General features: G+C 43.0%; 1 protein-coding gene across 1 annotated transcript in view; it reads left to right on the plus strand.

Moving 5' to 3' along the window:
• The window catches only part of UGGT1 (UDP-glucose glycoprotein glucosyltransferase 1), an 88,793-nt gene that overhangs the window by 58,243 nt on the left and 5,734 nt on the right, over positions 1–24,816 (plus strand). The window contains 11 exon segments of the mRNA XM_065410286.1: positions 1,948–2,027; positions 2,910–3,099; positions 6,264–6,422; positions 12,197–12,282; positions 12,667–12,751; positions 14,825–14,913; positions 15,472–15,576; positions 17,282–17,366; positions 19,490–19,672; positions 20,801–20,961; positions 21,467–21,581. Coding sequence (XP_065266358.1) covers positions 1,948–2,027; positions 2,910–3,099; positions 6,264–6,422; positions 12,197–12,282; positions 12,667–12,751; positions 14,825–14,913; positions 15,472–15,576; positions 17,282–17,366; positions 19,490–19,672; positions 20,801–20,961; positions 21,467–21,581 — 1,338 coding nt within the window.

A 24,816-nucleotide genomic window follows, 5' to 3' on the forward strand; every position in this document is an offset into this window, starting at 1 on the left:
GGATGGAACCTCAGACTGGCAGCGGGCTGAGCGGGGCTGGCGGCCGGGACCCCGGCTGGCAGGGGCCGGTGGACGGAAGCCCGCTGCCAGTCTGGGGTTCCGTCCGCTGGCCCCTGCCAGGCAGGGTCCCGGCTGCCAGCCCTGCTCAGCCCGCTGCTGGCCCGGGATTCCGTCCATCCAAGCTGGCAGCGGGCTGAGTGGGGCCGGGCAGCCGGGACCTCTGCTGGCAGCAGAGTGCCACTAAAAATCAGCTCGTGTGCCATCTTTGGCACGCGTGCCAGAGGTTGCCGACCCCTGCCTCAGGCTATGTCTACACTACTAATATAGCAATACTGGTATACAAAGTGCTCCTAGTGTGGACTGGCAAAGATGAGCTTTATATTGGTACAGTAAAACCGTCCCCCATGAGCAAAACCAACTACACTGGTAAAAGTGCAGCTTTGCCTGAATAGCTGTGTCTACACTAGTCTTCTGCTGGCACAGCTATGTCACTCAGGGATTACCCCTCTTTACGCCCCTGACTGACATAGCTATGCCAGAAGAAGACTAGTGTAGACGTAGTCCTAGATGACTCCATATTTTACAGTATTTTTCTGTTTTGACATGGGTAAAATTAGACTCGCGTCTCACATATTTGTGAGAGATTCATTCGGATAGACTATATCAGATAACTAACTTCAGCATGTCAGTGAAATGCTAATTACAGTATACTATGTAATAAATAATTTAAAAGGCATGGTAAGGCCAGGGCCGGATTAACGCAGGGGGTTTAGGGACTGCAGCCCAAGGTCTCAGGCTAAGGGGGGCCCTGTAAAAATAAATCCATAATTATATACAATTCAGTGGTCACCAACCCGTTGATCATGATCGACTGGTCGATCCTAGAGCCTCAGCCAGTTGATCGCGATCTCCGGGCCACTAAAAGTCCAGTGGCGCAGCATGGCTCAGGCAGGCTGCCTGCGTGCTGTGGCCCCACACCGCTCCCGGAAGCATCCAGCTGCTGGCACGTCTTGGTGGCACGTGGCCGGGGGGGGGGGCAGCTCAGCACGCTGCTCCCACCCCCAGCACCGTCCCTGCAGCCAGCCAATGGGAGTTGCGGGGGTGGTGCTTGCGGGCACGGGCAGCACACGGAGACACACTTCCTCTCCCGCCAGGGGCGCACAGAGACGTGCCAGCAGCTGGCAATTTCCAGGAGCCTGAGCTCTTCTGCGCCACTGGCCAGGAGCCGCCTGTGGTAAGCGCCTCCTGGACAGAGCTTGCACCTCGCACCCCTTCCTGCACCCCAACCCCCTGCCCCAGGTCAGAATCCCCTCCTGCACTAAACTCCCTCCCAGAGCCCTCACCTGCACCCCAACACTGCCCCAGCCTGGAGCCCCCTCCTGCACCCAAACTCCCTCCCAGAAAGAAACTAATATAACAGCTGTTCTAAGGTAAGAAGTAGGCTATTTTGAATTAACTATATTCTACATGTTTTAAGACTGAAATGTAACCACAGAACGACTTTATGTTAATTAAAAGGCAAGTTTAGCATAGCGTTAATAGCCTTGATGCCATAATTGTGATAATTTTGTTTTAAATTAGGAAAAAGACTTGTATACAGGGGCCCCACAAAATCTAATAGCCCCGAGCCCACAGGAGAGTTAATCCGGCCCTGGGTAAGGCCACTCTCAAATAATTTTTCATTGGATCATTTTATACAAGTTCAGTTCCACAGACAATATTTTTGAGGGAGAATCTGTCCGCATCTTGTCTACTACTTAGAATATCCCCCAAGTCCTATTTAAAATCATGGTACAGCAGGTAACTAATTAACTTCACCAATTCAATCAAAATGGAAGGCAGGGCGAGAAGGGAGATTGTTAAATGCTCACTAAGGCTTAATCTGCAAAAACAGTACTCATCTCTTTAGTAGGAATTTTAGGGTATATGTGTCTCTCATATTTTTAGGTTTTGAACCAACTGATAAACATGAATCTAAGAGTTTTTATGAACTGCCAGTCCAAACTTTCTGACATGCCTCTGAAAAGGTAAGGAATACCATGTTGGGGGAAAACACCTTAGTGTAAACAGCAGTGTTAAAACATTTGTGGGGATCATTTACAGGAGATAAACATGCAATTCTGAAGTCAGAAAAGGCCCCTGAGGGCAACAGTTCTGTTTCATGGCAACTTTGGAGGTTTCAAAATTTGTTTTCGTTCCACAATGGAATAAAAACTAACCGTTTTGAATGTTTTTGCAAAAACAGAGTTGTGCTGAAATGTCCTCTTTGGGATTAAAACATGAGCTTTTCAGTTCAGGAAGGGGGTGTATATATCTGTCTGCGTCTAGAAACTGGTGGGTACGGCACTGGCATGGGATGTGGGAGATCCAGATTCAGTTCCCTGCTCTGCCTGATTCAGAGCAGAGTTTTGACCACTCTGAACTGGGCAGAGCAGGGACCTGAACATGGATTTCTCGCATCCCACTGTCTTAACTGCTAGCCTGTAGAATGAGTCTCTCTCCTCTTTCCCCCCCCCCCTCTCCTCCCCTCCCCCATGAAAACTTTATCAAAGTCAGTATGTCTCAGCATATTTGCCCACTTCAGTCTCTGGAATCCCTGCTGTGACTTTAACTATAGTGGTTCAAATGCAATATTAAGATATTGTAGCTACTCAATAAGACACTTCAGAATTTAATTTGAGTCTAGATCCTTCTGGTAAAGTAAAATATTTAATTAGTCAAGATGAAATTTGACCTATGTTAAGTGTGATTTCTTAAGCAAAGAGCCCATACATAGAAGGGAACAAAGGTCCAGTAATGGGCTTTCAGAGGCTCTGAGACTATCCTTTGGAAAGATGACTGTCAGTGAAAGTTAAAAGGCATGAAACATGGCAGCCAAATATTCTAGGATTTTCCTTTTGAAATTTCAGCTTTTATCGCTACGTTTTGGAGCCAGAGATTTCTTTCACAGCAGACGACAACTTTGCTCCTGGTCCAATTGCCAAATTCTTGGATATGCCTCAGACTCCACTGTTCACTCTGAACCTAAACACCCCTGAGAGCTGGATGGTGGAGTCTGTCAGAACTCCATATGACCTTGATAACATTTATTTAGAGGAGGTAAGAGACTTCAGCATTTCCTATTTGTTTAATGTGCTTGTATATGATTTTTCTGGGGCTTATCTTTGGAATTTGGAAGCTCAAAACAATGCAATGCTCTAGACAGATGAGGGGAATGCCACATTTACCCATTCCAGGCTTACTGCAGGTTCCACAGAAAAAACTGCATCACATGTGTACAGCATTTCATAGAAATGGTACTGAACTAGAAAAGAAGAAACCTTATTATGTGGCCCCCTAACTTTTTTTTTTTAAATGAGTTTTTCTGATAATGCTCCATATAGTGTCTTGAATTTTTTAAAAAATAATTCGTTCAGAATTGAAGGGTTTTTCAACCCCTGTTTGTTTAAAGGGATTTTTTGGGTAGGCCTGAGACTATCACCTCAATGTTCAGGCCCCCCCCCCCTCCTCCCTCCCCTTTCTCTCTGAACACACACTTGTCCTGCTGTTTGCTCCCTGTTCATTTTCAGTTCTGCTGCTGCTGTTACTGGTAGATACCCACTTTCAGGGGCTAGGGTAGAGCATGCACCACCACCAAATAGGTAAACTGACAACATACAAAAGAAACTGGAAAATAAATGTTCTCTTATCTTTCCTTTATAGTAACTTGAGGAGTTAGTTGTCATAATAATAGTTCCACCATTTTCAGATGGAAAGGGGATTTTTCAATTTGATGGTGATCCTTTAAAACTTTATATGCTATCAGAAAAATCTGGAGGGGGGGAAATAAAAAGAAAAAAGGAAAGAAGTGAAATCAAAAGAGGACTCCATGTTTAATCCAAGAATGCTGATAGTAAAATAAAGGAAGTATATCTGTCTGTAGTGTCACTGGTTGGCATTTAGAAAAGCTTTACGGCATGGAGTGAATAAACCAATTACTGTTGGCAGTCACAACTTTCTGACTTGCTAGTCTAATGACTGACATTAGCTAATCAGGTCATAGATATTAGTGTTGGGGTCTCATTACCTGCACTATGAGGTATACCACACTCACCTACACTAAGCTTAGGAAATTGCAAACTGATGTAAAGTGAACATCTCTTTCTTGCTTCAGAGCGCAAGCTGATAAGCCTGAGTAGGTCTGAAAGTATCATTTTCCCCCCTTGGATTAAGCCATTGCCCTGGTGACGAGAAATAATTAGATTTTATTTTAAAAAATAATTGTGTGTGTGTGTATCTAGTGTATGTGCAAGATGCCAGATTGAGTGCCCTGGAGGCTGAAGTCCTCTATTTATCCACAGAACAGGTTTGGCATGGGCAGTGGCAGTGCAAGCTTCCCCACCAATGTGCCTCAACCCTGACCTGGAGGAACCACCTCTAGAGGTGAGAGGGTAGTTCAGTCTCCAGAATCATTCAGTCCTTGGCTTTGTCTGCTGAGATTGTCAACAGTAGTGCCAACTGAGAGGGTGGCTCTTGTGATATGGACTTCTGTCCACTGCAAAGTGGAGCAAGACCACCAAAATCACTTAGATTAGAATATCAGGGTTGAAAGGGACCTCAGGAGATCATCTAGTCCAACCCCCTGCTCAAAGCAGGACCCAATCCCCAGACAAATTTTTGCCCCAAATCCCTAAATGGCCTCCTCAAGGATTGAACTCACAACCCTGGGTTTAGTAGGCCAATGCTCAAACCACTGAGCTATCCCTCCTCCCTAACTTCAGATAGGCCACTCAAAAGCCAACAGTTGGTAATAACTTTTGGCCACTGCCAACCTAGATAACATTCAGACTGAAAATCTTTAACCTATTACCAATTCACCTTTATTTTTGTCTCCCTCTAATGTATCTGGTAAAGCCCAGAGCCAGATGCAGTACAATGCATTACATAGACCAATGGTTGGCTCTAGCATCAATGATCCTGTACTAATTGTAAAGCAAATTGTATTTGTATCACTGTTAATTTATTGTCTTAAACAATTAAATTATAAATGGGCAACGAAAGGGACAATACTAAAAATTTTAGACCTCTAAATTTATTTTTACCAATTGTATTTTACTTTTCTGTACCTGAACACATGGAAAGATTCTGAATGTATCTGAGACTTTTCTAATCTAATCATCATCCCAAGTCATTAAACAATACTGGCAGTGTTTTTGTGTGTGAGATCTCTGAGATGCAGATCACTGAAGCTAACAATTAAACTGAGCATTCTGGAGCAGCAGGGAGGTTGGACCATCTCACAAAATATCGTAACATTCTTCACAATTGATAGTCTCCTCAGGAGAAGGTCCAAGACCAAGATAGCAGAGGATTAGGATTGAGATGCATTGAGAACTCTGGGTGGGTAATTTTTCTCTGCAGATTTGTCCTGCATTATTTGCAGCTGATTGCATCAGTCTCTTTCAGACAGCACTTTTCACAATGCCCACAGTATGCTAATATGTCTATGTATATAAAGTAATTGGGAATGAAGGATGGTCTTGGACTGGACAGAACTCAACAAATCTGGGTTCAGTTTCCAGCTCTGTCACAGCCTCTTTGTGTGACATCAGGCAAGTCACTTGAACTCTCTTTGCCTAAATTCTCCATTTTTAAGGGCTTGTCTACACTACCCGCCGGATCAGTGGGCAGCGATCGATCCAGCGGGGGTCGATTTATCGCGTCTAGTATAGACACGATAAATCGACCGCTGAATGCTCTCCTGTTGACTCTGGTACTCCACCAGAATGAGGAGCGCCAAGCGGAGTCGGCAGGAGAGTGTCAGTTGTCGATTTACCGCAGTGACGACACCGCGGTAAGTAGATCTAAGTATGTCATCTTCAGCTACGTTATTCACATAGCTGAAGTTGCGTATCTTAGATCGACCCCGCATGGTAGCGTAGACAAGCCCTAAATGCTTCTGTTCTCCCACCCTTTCTCTTGTCTGTAAGCTCTTCAGGGTAGGGACTGTCTCATACTATGTATAAATACAGTGTCCAGCTCAGTGGGGTCCTGATCTCCTTTGGGGTCTTTAGGGATTACTTTAATACCAATTAATAATAATCCACCCAAAACACCATCCCCTGAACCAAAATAAAAGTGCTTTTATTTAAAAACAAAAATTGAATGATAAGAGAATGAGTTAAAGATTTTAGAGCATAATCCAGCCACTAGGAAATGTAGTCAGAATAACTGAGTTATTTCTAAATGCAGCAATGGCTCTTTTTTTTTTTTTTTTTTGGCAGGTGGATAATAGAGTAGCTGCAGAATATGAATTGGAGTATCTGCTTCTGGAAGGACACTGCTATGACATCACTACAGGACAGCCACCTCGAGGACTCCAGTTCACACTGGGAACTTCAGCCAATCCTGTCATTGTTGATACCATTGTGATGGCCAACTTAGTAAGTGACTGGTTTCATACAGGCACCAAACTACATTCCTCAAGGTTCTATACTCTGTTGCTCATGATATATGCAAGTCTATTGGCAAGATCATTAATAAGTACAGATTGCCTTTTAATATGTTGACAATACACATGTGAATATTGCTTGCACCCCAGTGGATCTTGCAAGTTTGGTTTCAGTTGTGGAAGAATGGTTGGATTAGGTTGCTGGCGAGATGTGTCAGAGCACTTTATTCCTAACACCGTCAAGGCAGAAGTCTTGCTTTTGGAGAGGGCTGTCAGTTGTCGTTATCACGATGCTGTTGGTCCCTCCATATCCCAGCTTACTGAGAGGATTCTTGCAGGTAGTAGTGTGCCATTTTAAGAATATTGGCATCACCTTGAACAAACTCTTCCCATGGAAAACCAATCAGTTGTGTAATTTGTGTAGGCTGGCCCTTGTCTCCAAAATAACCTTGTAATAGCAACTCACATCCTCACACTCATGAGGCTGTCATTTTAATTCCTTCCTAGCATGGCTTCTTCATCACATTCTGTTCAGAATACAGTAACATGATTGCTCACTGATTTTATTATTTCCATTGGCTACCTGGGGAGTGTGACCTGATCTGAAATTGACCTTGTTGATAGTTAATCATGCTGCCCTGGCTATGTTCAACACCAACTTGAGCCTTGTCCAGAGAGGTCTTTGAAGCCATCCATTTTTCAGGATTCCCTCATAATGTCTTAGGTCAGCAGACCTCCATAGCTTTGCTAAAGTGGGTCCCAGGAGTGGAAGTAGTTCCTTCTTGACACTTGTCTCAGTTTATTCTCCCATTTAAAAAACAGGAAATATAGTACACTCCTTTATAGTCTGGGAGTTCAAGGTAGTAAAATCTTATTCTGCAGGCAAGTGAGTGATAGAAAGGGAAGAGATGTCATTTGTTCTGTAAAAATCTATAGAATCATAATTTCAATGGGGTCACCCTCTGCAGAGTGGGTGAGTGTGTCTCTCTCTGCCCCCTCACTTCCAGCTCCAGCTCCAGGTTGGTGGACATTTTGGTAATACAATATCATCGGAAATGGGTCAAGTTGGGAGAAAGAACTCTTGCCTGATACCCATGAATACAATGTATCAAAGAGGACAAACCTAGAACAATTATGTAGCTATATATGCAAGAAAATGTTTAAAAATTGTACTTTAACACAGGGATGCATTGCTTACATAAAAATAGACATCCTATGGATGTTACCCTTGACATGTAGGACTGAAAACCTATTCATCAAAGTCATCATCAGTGTCATCTCTGTCTAGGGCAACACTGCTAGACATGTTATCACACTGATTCTCCTCTGCACCACACTTGCACTTCTCCAGGCAGGCTGCTGGCCACACGTTTGCAGGCTGGTGAACATCTGATCTTTACACACAAGCATTTGTTTAACTGAAGGATTGATTTGGGAGTGTGGTATTTCATGTATCACTGGTGTGATAAGTCCATCTTCCAAGACCCATCCATCCCCAATAGGGGAGGGTGGTTTTGGATGTGCTCGATCATCCCAGAGCCATTCCATTGATTGATAATTTGCCCTCTTGATAGCAGGTATAAATGCACCCCTTGTCGGTGGCAGTTTTTCTCCATTTGTCTGGTTCTTGGAAAACATCCATGAACATAGCTCTGTAAGTAGCATAATGTTGGTCTTCAAATGGTAAACTCAACATATGAATGCTTCCAGTGCATTTATGACCTCACCAGTAACTATCTCAGCTGTTCCAAGCACCTTCAGAGCAAGCCGGAATCAAGCGGAGTGCCGCAAGGGTCGGTCCTGGGGCCGGTTTTGTTCAATATCTTCATTAGTGATCTGGAGGATGGCGTGGATTGCACCCTCAGCAAGTTTGCAGATGACACTAAACTGGGAGGAGTGGTAGATATGCTGGAGGGTAGGGATAGGATACAGAGGGACCTAGACAAATTAGAGGATTGGGCCAAAAGAAATCTGATGAGGTTCAACAAGGACAAGTGCAGAGTCCTGCACTTTGGACGGAAGAATCCCATGCACTGCTACAGACTAGGGACCGAGTGGCTAGGCAGCAGTTCTGCAGAAAAGGACCTAAGGGTTACAGTGGAAGCTGGATATGAGTCAACAGTGTGCCCTTGTTGCCAAGAAGGCTAACAGCATTTTGGGCTATATAAGTAGGAGCATTGCCAGCAGATTGAGGTACGTGATCATTCCCCTCTATTCGGCATTGGTGAGGCCTCATCTGGAGTACTGTGTCCAGTTTTGAGCCCCACACTACAAAAAGGATGTGGAAAAATTGGAGAGTCCAGTGGAGGGCAACAAAAATGATTAGGGGGCTGGAGCACATGACTTATGAGGAGAGGCTGAGGGAACTGGGATTATTTAGTCTGCAAAAGAGAAGAATGAAGGGGGGATTTGATAGCTGCTTTCAACTACCTGAAAGGGGTTTCCAAAGAGGATGGATCTAGACTGTTCTCAGTGGTAGCAGATGACAGAACAAGGAGTAATGGTCTCAAGTTGACTGGGGGAGGTTTAGGTTGGATATTAGGAAAAACTTTTTCACTAGGAGGGTGAAGAAGCACTGGAATGGGTTACCTAGGGAGGTGGTGGAATCTCCTTCCTTAGAGGTTTTTAAGGTCAGGCTTGACAAAGCCCTGGCTGGGATGATTTAGTTGGGGATTGGTCCTGCATTGAGCAGGGTGTTGGACTAGATGACCTCCTGAGGTCCCTTCCAACCCTGATATTCTATGATTCTAAGGAGAGTGGTCTTCAGAGACTAAATCCAATGCCTTCCAGAAAGACAATTTGGTCTTTCCAGCCAGTCTTCTAGTAGTGTCAGACCCTGAGAGGGCGTAGAAACCTGGAAGTGTGGTGGCTTTTAATGATCCTAGTGGTAAGAACACATTTTTGAGGGATATACAGTGATTCTGTTCCCCAGCAGCAGGCACAAAAACAGAATCTTGCAAAAAAGTCTGGAATAGCATCTCAGAGGAGCACTAGAACGTTAGTGTCCTGTATAAAAACTCAGACTTTACTAGCACCTCTCTCTGGGGTAGATAGTATGCAAGATAATTTTAGTGTTAGCCTCCTTTTGGGAACTACAAAGAAATTCCATTGAACAGTGCAAGGCAGTAGCTTCATTATGACATCTCACATGTTGAAACTGCTTGATGGATGCCTTCGGGCTTACTGCAGAAAGAGCAGGTGGTGTTGTTCCAGTTTCTTCAACTTTTTCCTGATGCTTGAAGTACTTCCTTTCCAACCTTGCCAAATACAGTTTATGGGTGCACTCCCTATAGTATATAAGGTGCCACCAAGCATTGTGTTTAACTGGGTCTTCCATGGTCTCTTTGTCTCCCCACTGATGCCTAAAAATGATCAAGACAAAAGTAAACACAAGGATTTTGTAATAAATTACTGCGGGATTGTACTTAATTATGTTATGTAGCTATATACACCTCTACCCCGATATAACGCTACCCGATATAACACGAATTCTGATATAACGCAGTAAAGCAGTGCTCCAGGGGGGCGGGGCTGCGCACTCCGGCGGATCAAAGCAAGTTCGATATAACGCGGTTTCACCTATAACGCGGTAAGATTTTTTGGCTCCCGAGGACAGCGCTATATCAAGGTAGAGGTGTACATCCCATTTGGACATGGATTCCAGTACCTTCTGGCTGGACGCTGACATCCTAACCAGTGCCTCATCACAATTCTTTTGGCATAATAAACAAAGCCGATACTCAATACCACTGAATTGTTTTTTTGCCCCACTCCTTCCATTTATAGTAATCTGTAAGATTAAAAAAAGGAATCGGGTAACATGTTCTGAGCATTAAGTGACAAAACAGTACTGTCAGTTGAGGGCCACAATTTAAATTTGTGAGGGCTGAATGTTTGACATTGCTGTGTTAAAATATTATTTTAAAAAATTGATTTAAAAAAAAAACATTTTCTCAAATACATATCTACATAATTGTTCTAGGTTTGTCATGTTTGGTACCATGTGTCTGTGGGAGAAACAAACCCAACTTGATATGATACCCAAATGATACCCAACTTGACCCATTTCCGATGACGTATTACCAAAATTTTTATCAACTGGAGGACCTGAAGCTGGGAGCTGAGGGGCAGCGAGTTCCCCCGCTACCACACCACAGAGGGTGACACATTGAAATTAGGATTATTTTTTTTAAACAAATCAGCTGACATTCCCTTTGCTTCCCATCATTAACTTGCCCAAGGCATTACACATGCTCCCAGACTGTAAGCCTTTTCTGTAATTACCTGAGGCTATGGCTACACTAGAGAGCTTACAATAGTGCAGCTGCAAGCTCTCTAGTGTAGCCGCTCTAAAGGGACGGGGGATAGTTCTCCTGTTGGTTTAATTAATCCATCCCCAACGAGCGGCGGTTGTTGTGTTGTCAGGAGAAGCTCTCCCACCGACAGCGCTGTCCACACCGGCACTTAGGTTGGTGTAACTTATGTCGCTCACAGGGGTGGCTTATTCACACCCCTGAGCGACATAAGTTATATCGACATATGTGGTAGTGTAGAAATAGCCTCAGTGTCTACTAAGGTGAATATAGGCCTGATGGAAGAACTAATAAGGAGCGAGATTTTCACAGTTGATTTTTCTGTATTGCACAATTCCCACCTCTTTAGCTGACAACTTCCATAATTTTGCTGTAAGATGAGCAGTGGGTATTGGACTGTGCATGCCCACAGGTGGGGAGTGGCTCAGATTTTTGTAAAACAGTTGTTAATTAGCCACGTTGTGGGGAAAACTACATGCTGCATTTGTTTGTTTTTTAATGGGTATAGACTTATTTCACTTTACTGTCTTTTCCTTCTTATAAGTTTGGTCTCTGAACAACTGAATCTGAAGAGATTTGGAAATAGCCTACTAAGCTTGCACACTGCATCATTTTCCTTAACTTCAGAAACTTGGACTGTTGTGCTTTTTCTCCAAATACTTGCACGTGCATCTCTTTGACTGTGCAATCATAATTACACATTTGGTGGCAGAATGAAAGAACTTGAGCTTATATGATGCATCAGCACAAATATTTAGACCCTCATCAGATTTTGTCACCTTAACAATGAATTTTCTGATTCTTCTGCAATTAAAATCTAAAACTTGATGTTGCAATAATATACTTTTGTGTATATGTTCTGCATAGTAATTTTTTAAAAGTTGTACCAGAGTGGTGTGTTGCACCAAGTGTAGGATGTTAAATCTTCCTGCTTTAGCAGTGACTCTGCTCCAAAGAACATTAGTTGAAGTCCCAATCAGTGTAGCATCAGAATGAATCAAACGTGTACTGAAGCTGGATCTTTTATGGATCATTACAGTGGTTAGCTGGTGGTGGCTTGAAAGATTTTTTTTTTTTTTTCTCCCATTGAGGGAAGCCCGCAAGTTAGACATTCTGGGTCATCTTTTCAGAAAAACAGGCTGAAAGTCTGTGTTTGGTTTCTGCTCTGACAGCAACTACTTGAAAAAACTTCATCTGTTTGAAAGATTCTACCTGTTCCATGGGTATTCCTTACTTTGAAATGGGAAATTTCATTGGAAGTGGTAGAACCTTTCCTGTTTGTATCTGGGTTTTGAAGATTAAAGACGTTTTAATCAGCTGATTTATGAGCAAATATATACAAATCTAAAATGGCTGATAAGGAAAAATGGTCAAACTGTATACTGCTAGGAAACAATAGCAAAAGAAATTTCTGTTTTCAGCTAAAACAGCGTGTCACTTTTTTCCTTTATAGGGCTACTTCCAATTAAAAGCCAATCCTGGGGCTTGGGTTTTGAGACTCAGAAAGGGGAGGTCTGAGGACATCTATAGAATCTACAGGTGAGGCTATATGATATCTTTTTGTTTTTGTTCTTGTGAACATTTTGAACTGGACACACATAATATTGGTATCTATGGATCTAACAGTTCCTTTACAAATAGCAACTAATTGTTAAATGAAAATTGAATGCCCTGCCAGACACACTATTTGTTCCATGAAATTAAATCCAATAAATCCCCTTTGTGATCTTGTATGAGTATGTTCACTTTTGTATTTATTGGATAGGTTTGTATGTTTTATGGTGGTAAGGTTTAGTCAGGGAGGGAACAAGGCTGTTATGAAGAAGATCTTTAAGAAAAGTGCTCATGAAGAAGAAATAGGAAACAAAATGGCCCCTGTTCTGTGATGATGGTTACAAAACTAAATTTTTTTTAAATTTTTAGCCATGATGGTACAGATTCTCCACCTGACGCCAGTGAAGTTACTGTTGTTCTCAACAACTTCAAGAGCAAAATTATTAAAGTGAAGGTGAGTTTGAAAACTGTACTGCAAGAGCTCCTCTTGAAGTAGGGTGGTTGGTTTGAGGGCTTGGACAATGGCAGTGAACAAGGTTGTTGTTTTTTTTGTTTTTTTTTAAGAACTAATTATCCCTCCTATAAACTTACACCAGAGGCAGTGTGTGCAAAATAAAGTAGAAGCCTCAAGATACTTAGATTATGCATGCACTTTTTGGGGAAAGGGATGGCACTGTACTGTTACTAAGCTGTTTATAACAATACGTAAGCCTTATACAGCCTGATCCAAAGCCTATTGAAATCAATGGGAGAAACTCACTGAAGTAAATAGGACTCCCCCCCATTGATTTCAATGGGCTGTGTATCAGGTCCCTAACAATGCATTTCATCTGTAGACCTTAAAGCACTTTACAAAGAAGTATAAGTATCATTATCCCAGTTTTACAGAGGGGAAACAGAGGCACAAACAGAGAGGTGAAGTGATTGTGTAGATTAAGGGGCAGGTCAATGGCAGAGTTTAGATTAAAATCCAGGTCTCCAGACAGCCAGTCTATAGCCTATCTCTTGGAACATATTACCTATTTGATGTTTGTATTGTTGGCATGAAGGTCCCTCTCAAGTCTTATGCCAACAGTACATTGGCGGGGAGGGGGGGGGGGGGCGCAATCTCATTCATGGGGTCCATTTATCCTATCTCCTGGGTTATAAATAGTAATAATAAATGGTTTAATTATTTATAAAACACTGTTCACTTCCAGCACACAGTAGAATAATATTAATATACAAGAGCACAATATCAATTATATAAGAAAAGTGAGTTGAATTATAAAATTGAAAAGGAAGCAATCATGTGAATGTAAATTGGAAGAGAATTTTATCAATGAGGTGCTAAGTTTGGAAGAGTATCTGTGTGGTGCTAGCAGTATTATAGTAGCACTTAATAAAAAAGGGCTTAAATATATTTAGTGTGTCGTGCATGTAATTAGTGATTGTATGTGCAGAATGAGGGATTTGACATATGGTTGCTCTAATTTGCATGCAAATTAGCAACACAATTGTGCTCACTTTTTACAGGCTCAACTGAGTGCAAAATCTTAAAAATATATCCCTTAATCATGTTTAATATGCTTCCTCCTCCACTCCTAGTAATGATTATATAACAAATAAATAGCCAGCCAGCCAGTAGTGTAACTACCATTATGGATATGTTTTTGCCCACTGGCTATCCTATACATTATTAAAGACCTGTGCTTACCTACCTTCTATCATCAGCTCTGTGGTTATCTGATACTGTCTCTCCCTCAGAGGGCACACAGCAGATGGAAGTGTAGCTACAAAATGAAACCGGATTAATCCATTGGTGGTGATGGTTGCAGCATAACCTTCTCCTCTCTTCCTCCCAGAATTTCTATTTTGCGTTTCTATTTGGCTCTGGTTTTTGGATGTGGCCTTCTTGCCTATTAAATCTACTGTGATTAAGTTGCTTAGCTCTGGTGCTGCACTCCTAATGTCTTAGCTGACTCCTTTTGGCCAATATAGAGAGTAGTGTTAATTTTTTCCTCCAGTTTCCATCATTGAAGAGGACGACAAAAATGCATTTTGATAAGTTTTAGCCTTCTAAAGTCAAAGGTCTTTAGGCCTCTGGAACTAGTTTAGATTTTGTGTTAAAATTCACTAGTGAAAACTGAGTTATTGTCCCTTCTGATAAGTATCTTAATGTGGCCTAAGTTGTGTGTAGATGGACATTACAGGTCTGTTGCATCTTACGCTGGGGTTATGTTCCGCAGTCAGCGCGTAAAGCGAAAATCGCGTATAGTCAAAAATACATTGAGTGTAATGGCGGGCGGAATCACCCACACTACAGATATAGTATTAAAATTGTTGTTTTTCTCTTTTTTGTTTTGTTTTTTGTTTTTGCCGACCGCGTAAAGCTGAAATCACGCATGTTAAATGCGCGTAAGATGCGACAGACCTGTATTCAAACTGATAAACAAAAACATGGAGTGGTAAACTGCTCAGTATCATGTAGCTATTTTCTCAGCTATTAATAAAATTTGTTGGCTAATGCAGTGTTATACATTTGCAGGTTCAGAAGAAACTAGACATGATGAATGAAGATTTACTAAGTGATGGAACCAGTGAGAATGAGTCTGGATTTTGGGAGTCTCTTAAGTGGTAAAAACAGTTCTCTGTTCACTAAAATCATGCAAGTGTCTAGAAACTGAAATATTGTCTGGTATTTTAATGATGGACCTAAAGTACCAATAATCTATAGCCATCCTGTTATAAAAGGTACTGGGTTTGAGGATTTAATTTTTAAAACTATGCTATCAGTAATTCCTGAGAGTCCACTTTATTCAGCTGTGCAGAACAAGATGGGCATTGCTTTGTAACTATGTTCTCCTTCTCCCTTCTATGAAAGGTTAGAGTGTGCCTTTCTTGGTGCCCTGGATCATTGTACATTTTGTAAAGGCCCCACATCACAGGCAGCCCTTAGGGCTGAAGAGGTTTCATTAACAGGACTCTTTTCAGAGCTCATCAATAATATAAATCAGCTGGCAACACCAAGCACGCCTTCCCTCCCAGGTCTGAGCACATTGTGTCTGCAGCACACTCGACCCCTGCCAGACTGGGAAGTGAGAGATTTGGCCTGGGGGAAAAGCCCAGTTTTCTACATGACATTGTAAACAGGTATAAGTATTCTAATGAGGACTATATTTTTCCTGATTTTAGGGGATTTACAGGTGGGCAGAAGAATGACGAAGTGAAACAGGATAAAGATGACGTGATTAATATATTCTCTGTGGCTTCAGGACACCTGTATGAAAGATTCCTCCGGTTAGTATAGAGTCTGTAATTTTTGTTTCTCAGTTGGCAGATGTACTGCTATTGCTATCTACTTAAAAAAGTAGTTGGAAGCTACAAATCTCCTTTTAAATAATAATCTGACAATTTATGTTACATAAATTACCTTGCGTGTGACAAAGTGGGTATTCACCCACGAAAGCTTATGCTCCATAGGTCTGATAGTCTATAAGGTGCCACAGGACTCTTTGTCGCTTTTTACAGATCCAGGCTACCCCTCTGATATGTTACATATGAATAGTTTGGTGCAGAGTTGTTAAACACTGGCTATTTCACTTGGCATAGGTCTTACTTAATGTTAAGGGTAATACTGACAAAAGTGAAATCCAGTGGTAAAACTCCCATTAGATTCAAAGCAATTGGAAACTTTAGTGTATTTTATAAACGTTTCTGTTTATGAAGTTTACAGGAAGTGAACTGTTAAGGCAAGCTTTGTTTAGTAGTTGTCACTGAGATACAATATCATTGTAGGTTTCCCACTGCTACAAACCTATATTCATAGAACAAACCTTAAGGCAAAGATAAAAAGTTGATTTTAAAAGCACAAGATATTTATTCTATGACTTTTATTTGTATTCTTACTGTAGTAGATCTGCCGACTCACCGGCACGGCACCTCCTGCTGATCATCCGGGAATTAGCTCTCTCAGCCCTGGAGTGCCCTCTATGGGCTGGTGTCTTGCTCTCTGTTACCTACCCCTCTGCAGTCCCTTTATCTCCCCCATATGTAGGCCCCACGTCCCTCCCGGACGACAGTGCTCCTTATTTTGTGGTGCTGCCCCTCACCCAGGGAACTCCACTCCCCTGAGCCCACCTCGCCTCAGTGACCCACTGCCAGTCCTCATCTAGCCCCTTTACTCAGGGGCAAACTGCAGTCTGCAATGGCCACTCATCATTGGTTAGGGGGTTGGACCTGCTGCCTTTCCCTGCAGCCCCAGTACCTCCTTAGGCCTTCCTGTCAGGCCTCAGCCTGGGAGGTCGCCAGGCCTGGGCTCCCCAGCTTAGCCTACCCCTTCCCCAGCATTGCTCTGTTGAAGGTACCCTTTGCTCCCAAGCAGCCCGGTCCTTCCCCCTCCAAGGCTGGAGTGAGACTGCCTGCCTCCTAGCTCACAGTCCTCTTTATACCGGGCCTGGATTGGCTGCTACCTGCCTGCCCCTGATTGGCTCCTTGGGGCAGCCCTTTCCCAGAGCTGGTTTTAACCCCTTTTTCTCAGAGCGGGGTGCTTGCCCCGCTACACTTACGCTATTTTGCTCTTTACAAATAGCTAAAATAGATTTAAGCCGTTTATCTAATAGATAATAGGGCAATTGATCACTGTCCTAATATTTGATTTACTGTATATTGGATTAAAGAACGACCTACTTTGTATATTCATGCATAAATAATTCAGTATTTTAAAAAAATTATTTTGTACTTAGGTGTTTAAGCTGATTTTAATAGGCTGCAGCTGTATATTTTCTTTTTGGTGCATAAAGGTCAGTAATCTGGCACAAACTACATTCACTAGAATAATGTAGGAAAATAGCCATCTGTAATCTAACCGTTACACTGAGAGCTTTCTGCAGAGCTGGGCTGTATGAACTTTGGCTTAGCGATAACACTAGTGGCCTTTACAATTGGGGGAGTTTTTCCTGTTGATTAAATGTACAAAAACGTTGTTATTTTTTGCTTTTAACAGTATAATGATGTTATCTGTGCTGAAACACACTAAGACTCCAGTGAAATTTTGGTTCTTGAAGAACTATTTGTCACCTACGTTCAAGGTTTGTTACTAAATCTTTTATTTGGGGCACAGATAAAAGTGAAAATCTTTTCTAAGGGTTATTACATTTGTCATCTTCTTACCTCATTTTTTTACACATCTGTTCTTTGAACAGGTAGATGTCTCATACTAATCAACATGAAAAGCTATGTATAATCTATTGATATCTCTTTATTTTGACACACAAGAAGTATAATTGCAGTCTTATTCTTCTGATTAAGGTGGTTTTGTAAGTGAAGATCAGTTTGACAGTGGGTTAACTTTGTAAGGGGGTATATAAGGAGGGAGTTGCACACAGTAGCAAATTGGAGTAAGAGAATTCTTCATATCTTTGTTTAGATTCCTTTGCTTTTATTAAGTTTGAACTGCTTTTCCCTGTGGTTTGCATGGCAATGTTCATGATAAATAAAGGTGTGGCTGTTAAATAGAGGCTTCTTTTTAAATTGCATGAGGAAGCTGTGCGTGACCTGTGGGCGGGGGGCGGGGGGGAGAGGACAGAGCAGAAAGAGACACAGCCCAGAGATAGGCAATGCCAATGATAGGAGGCATGGAAAAAGTTCCATATGAAGAAACACTAAAAATATTAGGACCTTTAATTTTTGAGAGGAGAATAGGTGGTATGAAAGATGTATATAAAATCAACAGGGCTATAGAGGAGGCCAGTTGTGCACACATACTAAACCAAGAACAAGGGGAATCAGAAGGCAGCAAATAAAAAACTAATGTATGGAAATACTTTTTTACATAACACAATTAACCCGTGGCAACGATTTATAGAGGCAGAGTGCTTAGTAGGATTCAAAAAAGGATTACACATGTATATGAATAAGATGGGGTATATACGTATATGACACATCAACCCTGATACTTCAGAAGATGAGACAACCTTAAATGCCTAGGAAAAAACATCCTCCATGGGCATGTTAATGCATGACTGTCTACTAAAGCGGTTTTATACTTTCCTCTGATTTATCTGGCATTGGCTACTGTCAGAGACATAACACTGGCCTTGGTGGGCCATGGGTCTGATCTGGTTTGGCAGTTCATTCTAAATAAAGAGTCTGTTTATACGAAGAGAAATCAACTAAGGGCTAGATTCTGTGACTTTACAGTCTGTGCTGCCTCTTGTCCCTCCTTGTTCCAGTGGGGAACTAATGTGCTACCTTTGACTAGCAGTAGATTATTTCCCACTCAGTGCAGACTCCACATCATCGATTTGTTGGACAAGTAACAATCTTGGTTTAACCAGCATCTTTTCCCTAAATTAGGATTATTTTAGTATCATTAAGACTTCTGGTTACCTTTTCTTTTCTAATACACATTTTCAGGGGGAGCATTGTGGCATCTTGGGAGCAATACAAAGCCACAGTCAGTCAGCGAAATCATTTATTGGACTTTAATGGTATTAAAAACTAGGCATGAATTTGTGCCATTATATTGTTTGAGTATTGGATTTATGTTAAAATACGACAGTCCCTGAAGTACTTTATTGCAATTATCAAATGAGTTAGAGGGGGATAGCAGGGGAAAATTTCTTAGGTTCTCTAGTCCCAGTTCTCTGCTGATACAGGATTATTACTCTGATGTACACTTATTAGAATTTTTTCAGGGCTTACATTAATTGTTCAAGAGTTGGGACTTCTCCCACTTCATTTGGGGAAACTTGCACAGCCAAGTGGATCTTGTTGTTGGGAATCTTTTCCTGATGTTTATCTTACCTTTTTCCCTTTTAGGTTTATTCCAGTATTTCATATTAAACTCAAGTAATCTCTTCCTGTAAATCAAACCCTTCACTCCTGGATCAGTGTCATAACTGTGGGGATTGAAGGGATCCCAAGATGTTTAGATGGATTTCAAAGACTACATTCTGACAGTTACATTTCTGATGTGTGACTGTCACACAAAGTTGGGACCACTTTATGCAGTCAGTTTGTTTGCAGTTACATTTACATTTGCTTAGAACAAAAAACCTATTTAGAAAAAAAAAATTGTGCTTTACCCAAAAGCTGCAAAGTCTCTTGGGCCTTTTCTTCTTTTTTAAAATTGTCTTTGCTTCTACCTGGTTTTGCTATGATGGGACAAACCCAGAAATGCCGTAGAGACAAATGATTTTTCCCTCCCCAGGAGTTCATTCCATACATGGCAGAGAAATACAATTTCCAGTATGAGCTTGTCCAATACAAATGGCCCCGATGGCTTCACCAGCAAACAGAGAAACAGCGCATTATCTGGGGTTACAAGATCCTTTTTCTGGATGTGCTGTTCCCACTGGTGGTTGATAAATTCCTGTTTGTGGATGCTGATCAGGTAAGCTACCTGATGGCTTTGGGGTCATTGGCAGGAATTACTAGGTCAGCGTACATGTAGTAAATGGAGTTAAATACAAAAACACCTTTGTTAAAAGAACATTATGAAGGTTGCAAAGTAAAGCACTCAAAAGTTAGAAAATGTGGATATAACAAATAGAAGAGGACAGCACAAATCCTATCAGCAAGATAAGCAGCCATCACAGCACCCCAGGGGCCTGCCTTTGTCAAGAGACAAGGTGGGCGAAGTAATATCTTTTATTGGACCAACTTCTGTTGGTAGAAGGGACAAGCTTTCTCATGTCTGGAGAAGGTAACCAGAGTGGCCAAACTAGATACAAGGTGGAACAGATTAAGCATAAGAAGTTTGCATCACTTAAAACGAAGTGGGCAATTAATGCCTCTGCAGTTGTAGGAAAATGGAGGGTTAATAGGCTGCAGGGTGTGGTACAAATTGTTGTAATAAGCCACAAAACCAGTGTCTTTTTTTTTAAGTCAATGTTTTTTAGCAAACTTATGATTTTAAATTCCCAGACTCATCTGTTGAAAATGTTGTACAGGTTTCCTTTGAGGATGAGGACTGAGAGGTCAGATATAGAGTGATGGCTCTGGGTATGTGTACACTGCAATTAGACACCTGCAGCTGGCCTGTGCCCGCTGACTTGGGCTTATGCTGGAGCCCGCATACTAGATCCATCCCATCTCTCTGGGTCTGACAGCCCAGGCTCCAGCCTGCGCCAGAGTCAGCTGGCATGGGCCAGACACAGGTTTTTAATTGCAGTGTAGACATATCCTAAGTTAAGTTATTTGTAGGTACCATGACCTAGATACCAGATTCTCCTTTAATAGCTTTAACTCTAATAACAGTCTATTTTGGATTCTTTATATCTCTGTTACTTGAAGAATGATAATGAGCATTATCCTATTCTGATTTGCTTGGGGCAGGGACTTTATCTTGATCCACTAGTACAATGTAGAATGCACCAATAATAAGTAACCTTTCTCTAAATGCTTATTCAACTTCAGCTGTGGAGTCCTAACCCACACCTCAAAAATAACCCCCTATGCTAGCTTTCCGAAGTGGCTGTGTCCATGCTAAATAAAATACATTTCCATTTCTCTTTGCTAGATTGTGCGCACAGACCTCAAAGAGTTAAGAGACTTCAATTTGGAAGGTGCACCATATGGCTATACTCCATTCTGTGAAAGCCGTAGAGAGATGGATGGCTACAGGTTCTGGAAGTCAGGATACTGGGCAAGTCACTTGGCTGGAAGAAAATATCACATCAGGTACTGAAGAATTCAGTTTTACCAGATAGATTGTAGAGCTATTGTTTGGATTAAAAAAAAAACAACTTGTGGAAAACGTGAAACAACACTTGCCATTGTTGCTGGCAAACTTTGGTTGAAGTGCATGTGTATGCAATGAAATCTGTGTCTGCTATGTGTTTGGAGGGTTTGCTCAATGCTTTCTTTTTCTGGACTCCATCATGTAAACTTGGGCAGCCTCTGAATTTCCACTTGACATATTAAGCTAGAGCATTTGCTGTAGCTTTTACAGATTAACTGAACTGACGTTAGTTGCCAGTAGATATATCTGGGTTAAATTTTGAAAGTAATGAAAAAATGGATAATGAGACAGCAATACTAAGATATTGTTTCTGAAGAATCTTTGAATTTATCCATCACAACCTATTTTGTCTGGGAGGGTCCAAGATTATATTGTTTTTGAATTTTGTAAATGGATACATCAGTCAGGCTTCATGTTATTAACAACTGTGTTATTTGTGTTTAGTGCTCTATATGTTGTGGATCTGAAAAAGTTTAGGAAGATAGCTGCTGGAGACCGGCTAAGGGGACAATATCAAGGTCTGAGTCAAGATCCTAACAGTCTTTCCAACCTTGATCAGGTATGTGTACTTTGATTTTTAATTTTTGCAGTTAGATTGTAGCTTTCAGATACTTAAGACTCTCTTGTCTTTAATTCCTATCAAGGTCATATACCTTTTCTTCTTAAGGCAGCTCTGTTTAAAGTTTGCACTGTAATCTGATGCTTAATTCAGAGTTGACATTTGCTTGCTTTATTTCTTCATTGCCTATCACATGGTAGTTTTAAGCCAATGTTGTTCTGAAGCCTTGAACCAATCCCACGCCTTTACTTGGCTTCATCAGACAGTGACAACTTTCAGCAGCAATAATGAGCGTTACTATTAGGCTGCAGCATATACAGTACATTGGATTCTGAGTTCTATAGAAGTTAGACGTGAGGTGATTTCAAGGCAGAATACTATTTTAGCTTTACATGCGTTTTTCTTCTGGTCAATTGTGTTTAATCGTTAACATTATTTTCATTGACTATTAGCTTTCAATATTTGGTAGAGATTTTACTAAGGTTTCAAAAAAACAATACTACGCCTCATGAAATGGCATTATGGAAGAGTCCCCAAGAGGAACACTGTAGTCATTCTGTACTGAGTGCTTTACTTCTTCAGAGACTCTGTTGATTCTTAAAACTTTGGTTTCCCACTGAAGTCCTCCATTATTAAAAAACCAAACAAACAATCACACAATTCAAGTTTCCTCACTGCCTTGCAGGTGGCTCTCAGTACAAGTTTAAGACACATCTCTGGGTCTGACAATTAAATCTCAGTGTCTGTTCGCTCCTTGGCCTCTCAGTTGATACAGTCAACAAGACAATACCAAGTGTTATGGAGGCTTCTTTGGTATGGACATCTTTCTCTTAGGAAGTGTCCTAAGACCACCAATTCAGTTAATATTTTATAAGACAATGAAAAGTTTAGATCATAATGTGTGTACCACTAGCATTGACCAGATTGGAATTAGGGTTGTGGAGGTGAAAGTCTCTCTAACCCATTACCAATTTCTTGAGCAGTCCAGTCTGCCCTTGGTTTTCCTAGTTATAGGCCAAAGAAAGCTTTATGTATCTTCAAATACTCATCTTTCTTTATAATGTAACATAATATAACATAACATAAACTGTATGTATGTTAGTGCATTGACTTTATGCATCTGAGCTTTATACAATACAGTAACTCCTCACTTAGTCGTCCCTGTTAACAGTGTTACGTTGCTGATCAATTAGAGAACATGCTCGTTCAAAGTTGCGCAATGATCCCTTATAACGTTGTTTGGCAGCTGCCTGCTTTGTCCACTGCTTGCAGAAAGAGCAGCCCATTGGAGCTAACTGGCAGGGGATTGGGACCAGGGTGGACTGGCAGCCCCCCCATCAGCTCCCCGCTCCCCTAAGTTCCCTGTGCGGCAGCTGCCCAGCAGGCTATCAATTGCCAGCAGTTCAGCTGTCCCTCCCCCATTGCCGTGTGCTGTTCCTGCCCTCTGCCTTGGAGCTGCTCCGGGGAGCCTCCTGCTTCGGGGGGGGAGAGGGAAGAGGGGTGCTAATGTCAGGGTGTCCCTTTGCCCCCCACTCCTGTCCCCTGCTACTTTACCCCATTTCCACAGAGCAGGGGGTGCAGGGCCAGATTAACTTTTTGTGGGCCCAGTGCCAAACATATTTGTGGGCTCCCCGGGGAATGATTGTAAAAGGGGCCGGGGGTAAAAGCACAGTGGGGCAGGAGCTAGGGTTGGTCTCTGGAGCAAGGAAGGGGTCAGGGGTAAACTGCAAGAGCAGCAGGGCTGGGGAGGGGGTAAACAGGATCCCCCCCACCCCTGCCCACATAGAGCGGGTACCTACCTGGTTCTAGCCCATTCTCTTTGTCTCTCTCGGCACTGAGCTGCCCCTCTTCCCACAGCAGCAGGACAGGTTCTCTTCCAGCCCTCTGGGGTGAGTGTTGGGAGTGGGAGGAGTGGAGACTAATGTGGTTACTCCTATAATAGGACATTTAGTTTCCAGTCAGCACTGCTAACCGGACACTCAGGTCCCGTTTTCTACTGGAGTTTCCAGTCTAAAACTGGATACCTGGCAACAGGGCTGCCAGAAAAGCCTGAGCGGGGGAGAGGGGCAAGCAATCATTTTTTAAAAGTAAGAGGGCTAAGCCTTAAGCGGGGGGCAAGTGGTGGGTGGGAGTGGAGAGGAGCTAGTGGGCAGGGCCATGTCTGCTGTACTGCCCAGATAGGTTGGAGACTGTGGGAATCAGCTGACACAGTATCCAGGGCCGGTGCAAGGATATTTTGCACCCTAGGCGAAACTTCCACCTTGCACCCCCCCACCCCCCCCCCCCGGAGCATCACTTATTATAAATTTTCAAAAATGAATACAGTGGAGTCACATCTTACGCGGGGGTTAGGTTCTAAGGTCAGCGCATAAGAGGAAAATCGCGTATAGTGAAAATTACCATAAACTACAGTATACACTAGAACAGGAGTCCTCAACCTACGGCACGCAAGCTGATTTTTTTTTTTTTTTTAATGGCAGGCTGTGGGTCCCGGCCACCACTGAGCCTGCTGCCGGCCTGGGGTTCCGTTCACTCAGCTGCCAGCCGGGGTCCCAGCCGGCGACTCTGCTCAGCCTCCTGCCATTCACCCAGGCCGGCTGGAGGCTGAGCGGGGCCGGTGGCCAAGACCCTGGCTGGCAAGGGGCCGGCAGCCGGAACCCCAGATCATCAGCGGGCTGAGCAGGGCCGGCAGCCGGGACCCCAGACCAGCAGCGGGCTGAGCTGCTCAGTCCGCTGCCAGTCTGGGGTTCCGTCCACTGCTGCCAGCCAGGGTCCTGGCCGCTGGATCCGTTCAGCCTCCTGGCGGCCTGGGTGGATGGAACCCCAGGCCAGCAGGAGGCTGAGTGGGCCGGTGGCCGGGACCCCGACTGGCAAGGAGCCGGCAGCCGGAACCCCAGATCGGCAGCGGGGTCGGCGGCTGGGACCTCAGCCCGCTGTGGTCCCAGCCGCCGGCTCCGCTCAGCCTCCTGCCGGCCTGGGTGAACGGAACCCCAGGCTGTTCACCCAGGCCGGCAGGAGGTTGAGCGGAGCTGGCTGGGACCCCAGCGGGCTGAGCGGGGCTGGTGGCTGAGATCCCGGCTGGCAGGAGCCGGCCCACTGCCGGCCCTGCTCAGCCCGCTGCCGGCTGAGTGAACAGAACCCCAGGTCGGCTGCAGGCTCAGCGGCGGCCGGGACCCGCAGCCTGTCATTAAAAAAAAAAAATCGGCTTGCATGCCACCTTTGGCATGCGTACCGT

The sequence above is a fragment of the Emys orbicularis genome, chromosome 9 (genome assembly GCF_028017835.1).
Source record: "Emys orbicularis isolate rEmyOrb1 chromosome 9, rEmyOrb1.hap1, whole genome shotgun sequence".
NCBI lineage: Eukaryota > Metazoa > Chordata > Testudines > Emydidae > Emys > Emys orbicularis.